Genomic DNA, 9,736 nt, shown 5'->3' on the forward strand with positions numbered 1-9,736 from the left:
TGTGAGGAATGCACAGAGATGTCAACGCTGCAACCCCCACCCCCCTCCCTCTGCCACTCCCACCTGCTTGACCTACTCTGGCCTGCCTGGAGTCCACATGAGCAGACAAGATTTTCATAAGATGAACAGTGACACTCGCCCCGGCTGTGCTCCTGCATCACGGCTGTTTCTGATAAGGCTGCTCAGATTATGATCACAAGATCCACAAGCAGCCCTACGGGGAACAATGTGTGTAGGCAGGGAGTCGACTGTTTCTAACTCCATGGATTATTTGATTACTTCTGTTGTGCAAAAGAATTGCAGAGGAGTGATTGCATTGACAGTCATTTTAGGACACGACACGTCTGTTGTGCACATGACTGAGTGTTCCATTCCCCCTTTTCTTTTTTCACTTTGTGGGTTTTTTTCTAGTTGACTGCGGAATAGTTGGAGGTACTAAAATGATCACCCCAAGTCAGCTAGGATAGGCTCCAGTCACCCGCGATCCTACTGAGGATAAGCAGGATAGAAATGGTCGGATCCAAAATACACTTGACCTTTGCCTTCTTCTGTGACATAAAATCAACAGAGCAAAAAGCATGCCTACTTTGGGGGTGGTCTAATTTTAAGATGTATACTGTCAAAAACACAATTTGTATTTTGGGGGCTCAAATAGTAATGTAAGTTAGAAAAACTTGAAAATAAAAATGTAAGTTGGGGTTCCGTAAAAGGGACAACTGTTAAGTAAATTCTTATTTCTTTGTTGTGAAAATAAAACAAAACAAAACCTTCATACAGCAAAACAAAACAAAACAAACAAAAAAAAACAGAATGGCGTCCAGACAATCATCCACTTCCTGTCCTGTTCTCTTTTAATCCCCTTTATCACTCCTCAGGTATTCCCACCTTGATCCTGTTGGACACCGAGGGTCATGTGATCACGCGACAGGGCCGCGTGGAGGTGCTGAACGACCCGGAATGCCGGCTTTTCCCGTGGCACCCTCGCCCCGTGCTGGAGCTCAGCGAGGCCAACGCTGCGCAACTCCACGAGGGACCCTGCCTCGTCCTCTTTGTGGGTGAGTCGGCGGCCATTGTCGATATCGATTGAAATCTCTCGCTGTATGTTGTCGCCCACCTGTCAAGGATATACATTTCCAATTTGGGAGCAGTCCAACTCAATATCTAGGACAATTAACCCCTTGAAGGACCCCTAAAAATGGCCGCTTCAAATCAAATGGCTTATTTGCTGTGGTTTTTATTTATTTAATTAGTTGCAGACTTGGCTTCGTCAGGCTTTTGGAGTCAACTCATGATAGATAGTAAATACCTAATTTCATGCTAGTAAGAAAAAATTGGTTTGGGGGGCTGCAATTCAAACAAAGAGCGAAGTTACTAGTTTCATGGGATGGGATTTGAAAATAATGAGTCTGTCAAAATGCTGGAATGGCCACTTCAACCCAACTACAATGCGTCAAGAATTTTGAAAATAGAGTGATGCGTTCTGGAGATGTTTAGATTTTTGTGTGAAAATTGGCCGACCTTCCGGGCATGGCTTCTTGAGATTTATTTTCCCTACACCCATGATTGACATGTCTTCCAAATTTTTGAAGAAGGAAGAGTATTTGGCAGGAAGCGACTAAATTCAACACCCTCCTGATGTGTGTCGAGGTCAAACCGTATAGCAAAACACGACACGGACCATCTGTTGTTCTCTTCAGACGCCGAGGATGAAGGCGAGCTGGAGCCGGCCAAGGAGCTGATCCGACCCATCGCCGAGAAGCTGATGACTAAGTACAAAGCCAAGGAGGAGGAGACGCCGCTGCTCTTCTTCGTGGCCGGAGAGGTGAGCAAAAGAAAACATCCTTTCCATCATGGGCTGAATGGCATTTAGCGCACATGTGCAAAGAAGTAGATTTGAGTGGTGGGAAGTAATCTGTAGATTCCAGTTTGTATTTCACTCAACAAACTGACAGGGGGGAGAAATGTGCTCTGTCTGCAGCCCATCACCATGTTGGCCTAAAAGTCTTGGTGTGAATACATCCTAAAAATGAATCCTTCATAAGCCAAATCAGATATTTTACATCCTCGAAGCCTTCAGTTTAATTTCCTGCCTTTACCTCTGTCGCCTGTGAAATCAGCAAGTTTCATTTTCACATCCTGATTGCGCTCACATCTCACTTCCTGTCTGAGGACGTTCAGAATACACGTGGCTCACACTCGTATACACACACACACGTACGTACACACTTAATCAGTGTCAAGCAAACTGTTGGGATTCAGTGGACAATGTGCTGCCCCCTCTGCACCTCAGAAAGCCCAGCAATATTAATCATTCCCCACAGAGGATAAAGAATATATGCCATGTGAGTCATAATATTATCTGGCGACTTGTTGCGCCACTATTTGTGTTCAAATATTCATTGCTTACAGGGTTATAACGCCATGACACTGTACTTATATTGGAGTTGGACGAACAGCAAATGCCCTCGCTGGCACCCACAGGACATGACGGGCCCCTAATGTCTTCATTGTCTCCGCAGGACGACATGAGTGACTCTCTGCGTGATTACACAAATCTGCCAGAGGCAGCGCCGCTACTCACCATCCTCGACATGTCAGCACGGGCCAAATACGTGCGCGACGTAGAAGAGATCACGCCGGACGTGGTGGAGCAGTTTGTTGGCGACTTCCTGGCAGACAAGCTCAAACCCGAGCCCATCTGAAACGGGAGGTCTAAATACAGACAAGAACGGGACTCTTCACAATCATCATTAATGCACTCCTTCAGCGTCATCCTTCACTTTTTACTATTTTAACTTTTTTTTTACTCTCTCCATCTCCTGTGGTGCCTTGCATTGACTCTATCACCCCTACAGTTAATATATATATAAAGATTATTTTGTTTTTCCACATATGGCATTATTAAAATAGCATTTCTGGATTCTAGCGAAGCCCAGCGGACCTACTTGTCACTCACATCTTTTTCACGCCTGGACCATGGAACTTTGAAAACAAACAAAAAACAAACAAAAAAAAGAATAAAGTGAATGCAGAATTTTGTTTGAGATTGTGTTCAACTCTCCTGCACTGAATTTTTAAAGGGAATGAGTGGAGTCAATGATATTGTCTGTGAAACAAGCCGGCTGTGTTCACTCCTACAACAGCGCAAACGCCCCTTTGTACCTGAACCCGTCTATGAAAGGAGAAAAACTCCACCTCCGTGCCGTGTGTGAAGTGGATTCAAACAAGGTTTGAATGGTCAACAGAAGGCATTTTGGTGTTTTAAAGCAAAAATGATTACTAAAGCGTTTGAGATAAGAGACATTTAATTTGGAAGTTGAGTACACAGCACAATGCCTTAACATTATGAAACGTGTCGTCCTGCATTGGTCGTCCACTTCCTTCCAGAGTTTTGCATAGCTGTCAACAGTTGCTTCCTGCCCTCAAACAACAGGATGCTGGCCGCCATGGCTGAGTTCAAGCTGTCCATGTGGGGAACCATGGGAATGAACAGCCTGCGTCCCACTCTCTTTTCTGCCAGTTCCAGCGCCTCTACGCTAAGCCCGTGTGTCTCTCCGCCGACCACCAAGGCAACTGGTCTCCTCGCCCAGTCATCATGGTACGGCGCAGCGTCCACTCTGGGCAGGGAGAGCTCTTCTTCATCGGAGTCAGATTCCTCGAAGTGGACGTCACGGTGAGTATGTGTCGTGCTGATCCAGCCAAAATCGCTGGGTTTGTGAGAGGAGTTCACTTCCTGGTTTTGTTGGCTGTCAGCCACATGAACACAGACGTGCTCGGGGAGATGATGCTCCACCTCCTCCCACTTCAAACTAGAATGAATGGGAAGGTGGAAGTGGGCGCCCATCGCTGCTCGCAGAACTTTGGGCTCCCACATGTCAACGCAGCCTGGAGATGGCGGGAAACCATTATTTCATAGAACAATTAAAATGTTCATACCTCTAGTATTACCTTTAGTGAGCAGTACTTGGTGGCAGCCGGAGGCGGCAGCGCATCTCAGTATGGTGCCCAAGTTGCCAGGGTCTCTGATATTGTCGCATATGAGTGATAGAGGCACAGAGTGTTTGCTGGCAGCAAAGCTCAGTCGAGATGCGTCAGGACGAGAAAATATACCTGCGCATACATACAAAACTAAATCAATAACAATACAAAACGTAGTATTAGAGTCACATTGGGGAAAAAAACAAGTTCATATTGTTTGTAGAGTTACCGTAACTTTTTTTTTTTTTTACAAGTTGTTTTAAAAAAAAAGTTTAATTTTGTGATGACTATTTTCTCTGAAAAATTACTTCATTTTCATCACTTTTACAAAAATAAGTGTTTATGGCAATGCAGTATTTTTTTCACAAGTCTTGGGGAAATGACTCAATTTAAAGATTGACTTTTTTGTCTAAGCTTTTTGTAATCTAAAAGAATATGTTCTTATTTTTTGGAGGGGGCGGGTGCAAACTTGGGTTTGTAATCTAATGAGAATTCCGTCTGAGATTAACCCTGTAACATTTACCGTAAAAGCCACTCTCACCTATGACTCCCTGCGGAGCCACCATGTCAGACCACAATTTGATGTCTTCAAACTTGACTTTCAACAGCGTGGCCCTCTTTAGCTTGTCCAAAGGAAGTTCCCGTAAGCGCTCGAGGGTGCTGAAGAAGATGGTTTGAGGAACAGCGCCCGCGTTCAAAGCGTCGCATATCAGACGACGACCCTCCAGCAGGACCTTGCCTTGGTGCTCCCGAAACGTTCTGGAACGGGCCACGCTCACCAACCTCCTGCAAGGCAAACGACATGACTCTGGTCTTAATAGTTCTATAAGGCATTACCGTAATCATTTTTATTTGAATTATATATTTTATTAAATCAGGCTGTCTCAAATACAAATGTTAGAAAATGGTAACTGCTTTTCCTATTATGCATGTATATGCCCACCAAAGAACTAGGTCTGCAACGTAAATTCCAGTACCTGTGAAAATATTTTAATGAGGGTTTTTTTTACACGTTTTTGCCGTTGTTTTACACATAGACTTTACACATAAAACATTCCCAATGTATCAATTGTGCATAAACTTTTGCTTTTTAATTCCATTAAAACGAAATAACAGAAAAACAAAAATTCGATGGATTGAACTCTTCTGAAAATAAAAATCTAACTTAATTTTGACATCATATTGTAATAATACCGAGAGCTATTTTGTATGTTATGAACCATTTGTCAGAAAAATCACAAGCAAGCCGAGAGAGGCAGTGGGGGTGTGCGAACAACACTCACGCCAGGCTCTTATCCCCAGGTGAAGCCCTCTCAAAGCGGATTCCATCAAGTTGATCACTTTTTCCACCCACATGAGCCTTTTTTGGCGGTGATATCTCGCCATTCCTGCGCTTCACACCACCTCTGTCTCCAAGGTTCTGCTCTGCTCTCAATGGAACTCTTACCACCTTTTTTTCCTCCGAAATTGGCAGCTTTACGTCTCCTCTATTTGGTTCATTTTCTGGAAATATCACCCTGACCGGCCTCCTTCTCAGTCCGCGCACGTATCGTTTAGTTTCCACGCTGAAGATATTACCCCGTGGAGAGAAAACAGCTCGTTCCAAGGAGAATAGGCAACTCATGTAGGTAGCCATGTTTCCTTGTCTTCTTCTCTTTTCGAATGTTATCACTGCCAGCCTATAGCGCCATCTTAAGTCTGGCAAGAGTTTTACGTACTACTGTATTCGACATATCTACTGTTTTTATTACCGATTTGCTTTACTGTTTGTTGTATATGTTAATTTGCTCCATGTACAGCACTTTGTATGCAGCGATGGCTGTTTGAAAGTACTCTATAAATACATTTGAGTTGAGTTGAGTTGAGTTGAGACATCATTGTGAGTACGATGTAATATTTGATCATAACCCCTCTTTTCTCTACTTTACAGCGCCCTCTACCTGTTTTGTATGGATAACTGAAGTATCGCGAGAGCTTGACATTTTAACCGAAACGAGCCTACGTTTCTGCTGTATTTTATAAAAATTATGTCATTTAGTAGTGATCTAATGCTATTTTACTATACAACAGTTTCTCTCGATCCAACATGTACTATTATTACCTGTTGTCACTAAGAAAATGTCGTGTTGGCGCTTTGCTTGCAGCTAATAGAAGGCAGAGAAATCGATCAAGGCGGAAGTTCAGTCTCAATCACATGACACAGATAATCATAATAAAAAACAAACAACGACAACGTCTTTCGAAAAACATGAGACGAGCGCTACATTTCGTTTTTAAAGTTGGCGACCGAGCCAAAACGGCAACATTTTACCGAGATGTTTTGGGAATGAAGGTGGGTTTTTTTCCTTATTTTTTATCATCCCCAATTAATGTGGACAATGGACGTGTTTCACAACTAAGTGTCCTCAAATGTGAATTGCAGGTTTTGCGTCACGAGGAGTTTGTCGAAGGCTGCAAGGCAACATGTAATGGGTGAGTTACACCCTTAACTTTGTGCACGTTATAAAGTTTTAAAATTAAACTCTTCACACAGTCCATACGATGGCAAATGGAGCAAGACTATGGTTGGTTTTGGTCCAGAGGACAATCATTTTGTTGCTGAGCTGACCTACAATTATGGGGTAGCTGAGTATCAACTTGGAAATGATTTTTTGGTAGGTTTGAAGACATCTTTGGAGTAATCGGGCTGAAGTGACTATCGAGTCGAGATTTGTTGTTGTTGTTGTTGTTATGACCGCTGGCAATTTGTTTTGAAGGGGCTCACCATTCAGTCAAGCCAGGCCGTCAGCAATGCCAAACGTTTGGGCTGGCCCCTCACTCAAGTTGGGGACAGCTTTTACCTGACACAGGCTCCAGGAGGGTATTCCTTCTACCTGGTAGACAAAGAACAGCCCTCCACAGGTGAGTGTCAAAGGTTTCTTTTGTGTCAGGGAGTCTTTTCTTCTTTTTCTTTCCATTGTTGCTATGATGATTTCTTTACTCCAGATCCTGTGCAGAAGGTTTGCCTTGGAGTATCGGATCTCCCAAAGTCCACTCATTACTGGTCAAAATTGTTGGGAATGACGGTTATTGAAAAGGATGATGACAAGAAAACAGTGCTGCTGGGATTTGGAGAGACACAGGTAACTCGTGTGTTTGAGGAGATCACAGATTAATTTGTTTTGTTTTCTAGAATAACGTTTTTTAAAGACATATTGTAAGAATAAGGTTGTAAATTTTCCAGATTCAAGTAATATTTTTCAAAGGAATAAACATAATATTGCAATCAAATATGAACTTTTTGAGCATATACCATAGTCATTTTTAAAGAAAAAGGCATAGTATTAAGAAAATTTGGTTTTTTAATAGCCATATTCATTCGTCGGGAAAATTTGTGTATTATTAAGGGAATAAAGTTGAGGAAAAGAAGCATTTAAGACAAGAAATTGGCATATTAGATTAGTCATTATTATTTCATAATATTCCAGAAACAACAGTAATGCTATATACTATGAAAATATCAAAGTCAAATTCTATCAAACATATACCGATAGTCTTTTTGTGTGAATACAGTATAACTAAAATAAATTTTAACAGGTGACGGAAATTCACTTTCAATATAAGACTTTTTTTATTTTCTCTGAATTTGAACTTTAATCTCAAAAGACTCCAACATTAATTGCCATCCATATATGTTTGTGTGTATAGTGTAAACTGGAGCTACAAGACATCAATGGGACTGTAAACCATGGAACAGCATTTGGAAGGATTGCCTTTTCATGCCCTCGGGATCAAGTAACATATACATTTTTTATTGGTATTATTTAATGTGTGAGTGACTTATGAATTAAAGGCTTTTTGTTGCGTAGCGGCTCACTTCAGTGGACAGGTATTCAAAACCTTTTCTCATCTTTTTGCATGAGACTTGTCAAAGTTGTGAATTGGTCATTACAGTAGGCACGAGTGTGTCTGGCCAAATTCTATTCAGTGGGATCATGACTTCCTTCAATATTAATTTGACGCCGATTTCCATAGCTTCCTGACCTGGAGGCCTTGATGAAAAAGGAGAATCAGAAAATTCTCACACCCTTAGTGAGCTTGGATACGCCAGGAAAAGCCACTGTCGAGGTGGTGATTCTAGCTGACCCAGTAAGTATTTTAGAAAAATACACATAATTAACTCTAAAAAATATATATTCAGTGGTAACTTCATTTACCCCGACTTACAAGTTTGTTGGTTATTTGAAAGTGTATAGTGTTTTTGTCCTGACTTACAAGTTTCTTGGGTGTGTTGTGGGTTTTTTTTTTGGGGGGGGGCAGTGAATATATTTTGGCAAATGTCTTTTTTTGTATACATGAGTCCTTAATGAGTCCTTAGATAGTGAGTGCTGAAAATAAGCGGTTAATGTCCATTGAATCAAATTGTTAAATCATACAAAGTTGAAAAACATAATGATGTCAAAGAATCTTGGATTAAAAAAAAAAAATTGACCTTTGGTTGTTTTTTTTCCCCCCTTTTAGGATGGTCATGAAATTTGCTTTGTGGGTGATGAAGCTTTTCGACAGCTTTCCATGGTGGACCCCAAAGGAAATGAGCTCCTTGATAAGGTCAGTGATTGTACTGCATTTCATTTGTAAGCGTTAGGACAAACAGTATCACAATGACGTAAAACATGTTGCAGTGACCACAGACCCCTAACTTAACGCTTCTAACCATTCCACCACAAACAAGGCAAGTTTGCCTCAATAACTGCTGAAAGAGAAGAAAAACACTTGTGAAAATATTGTCATTGAATGACACTAAAATATTTATCACACTGTTATGACCTGTATTGCAACAGACATTTTTGCCCAGAATGAAGTGCCCTAATAAGTGTGGAAAAAAATACATATAATGCTTACAGTCTTCTTTTTCTTCTTTTTCAGGGAATGGCTGATGACAAAAGCAACGAGTGGTTTGCCAAGCACAACAGACTGAAAGCTGCTGCATGAATTGAACGACGCAGTCTGGAAAAACTCAACTTTCACAGCACTTTAATACAAAGTCTGATCATAAGGTCCCTACACTTTCAATTGTGTAGCACTTAAGGACAAAACTCTTCATTTTTATGTCATGCTATGCTATGAAATTAGATGGACAACTACAAAAGTGAAGGATGTGGGTCTAAAATACAACATACATTGCACTGAGTTTGGAATATACTGTTCTTATTGTATTGTACAAATCCACTAATACAATACACAATACATCCTGATTTATATCGCGCTTTCACAACAGCTGCAGCTGTAACAAAGTGCTTTACAAAACAGTCAACATAAAGTAAAATAATAAACACAACAATAAATCATATTGTTACATTTGTTTGATTTGTAATAATAGAAAGCAATGATTTGGCACCACGTTTCCTGTGTTACAAGGGTCATTCCAGAATTGGAGGCCATTTTACACTCACACACACACACACACGCACGCACGCATACACACAACCAAATTATTCGTATTATTCTACAGTATATTGTTTTTCTATACTGTATCACGTAACAGCAGCAGTGGAAGCCATGGAGCTCCCTGAGGTGAGGTTTTTTTTTCCCCTCCATGTCACCTTCGGGCACAGGTGTCAAACGCAAGACCCGGGGGCCAGATCTGGCCTGTCACATCATTTGATGTGGTCCGCGAAAGCAAATCAAATACAGTATGTTGACTTCCATGATGATTGCTAAAGTTTTTAACAAAATTTCAAATTCTCGTATGTAATATAAGAGAGCTAGTGTAAGTTTT

The 9,736-nt window shown here is 41.3% G+C and overlaps 3 protein-coding genes across 3 annotated transcripts in view; 2 read left to right on the forward strand and 1 right to left on the reverse strand.

The window, feature by feature from the left end:
* Positions 1–3,039, forward strand: part of nxn (nucleoredoxin) — a 30,341-nt gene extending 27,302 nt beyond the window's left edge. The window contains exons 6-8 of the mRNA XM_019892691.1: positions 876–1,055; positions 1,698–1,822; positions 2,520–3,039. Of these exons, the coding sequence (XP_019748250.1) occupies positions 876–1,055; positions 1,698–1,822; positions 2,520–2,702 (488 nt within the window). The 3' untranslated portion in view covers positions 2,703–3,039. The remainder of the gene's footprint in view (positions 1–875; positions 1,056–1,697; positions 1,823–2,519) is intronic.
* Positions 3,040–3,287: 248 nt separating this feature from the next.
* Positions 3,288–5,705, reverse strand: mrm3a (mitochondrial rRNA methyltransferase 3a). Its single transcript, XM_019892689.1, has 4 exons — positions 5,262–5,705; positions 4,520–4,764; positions 3,949–4,110; positions 3,288–3,885 (listed from the first exon to the last, which is right to left on the reverse strand). The coding sequence occupies exons 1-4, from the start codon at positions 5,612–5,614 to the stop codon at positions 3,344–3,346; spliced, it is 1,302 nt and encodes a 433-aa protein (XP_019748248.1). The 5' UTR covers positions 5,615–5,705; the 3' UTR covers positions 3,288–3,343.
* A 426-nt stretch (positions 5,706–6,131) lies between these two features.
* On the forward strand, positions 6,132–9,148 carry glod4 (glyoxalase domain containing 4). The gene is made up of 9 exons (XM_019892692.1): positions 6,132–6,310; positions 6,401–6,450; positions 6,512–6,632; positions 6,735–6,879; positions 6,964–7,100; positions 7,666–7,752; positions 7,993–8,106; positions 8,479–8,565; positions 8,884–9,148. The coding sequence occupies exons 1-9, from the start codon at positions 6,173–6,175 to the stop codon at positions 8,947–8,949; spliced, it is 945 nt and encodes a 314-aa protein (XP_019748251.1). The 5' UTR covers positions 6,132–6,172; the 3' UTR covers positions 8,950–9,148.
* The last annotated feature ends 588 nt before the right edge of the window (positions 9,149–9,736 follow it).

This window comes from Hippocampus comes, unplaced genomic scaffold, assembly GCF_001891065.2.
Source record: "Hippocampus comes isolate QL1 unplaced genomic scaffold, H_comes_QL1_v1.1 scaffold72, whole genome shotgun sequence".
Taxonomy (NCBI): domain Eukaryota; kingdom Metazoa; phylum Chordata; class Actinopteri; order Syngnathiformes; family Syngnathidae; genus Hippocampus; species Hippocampus comes.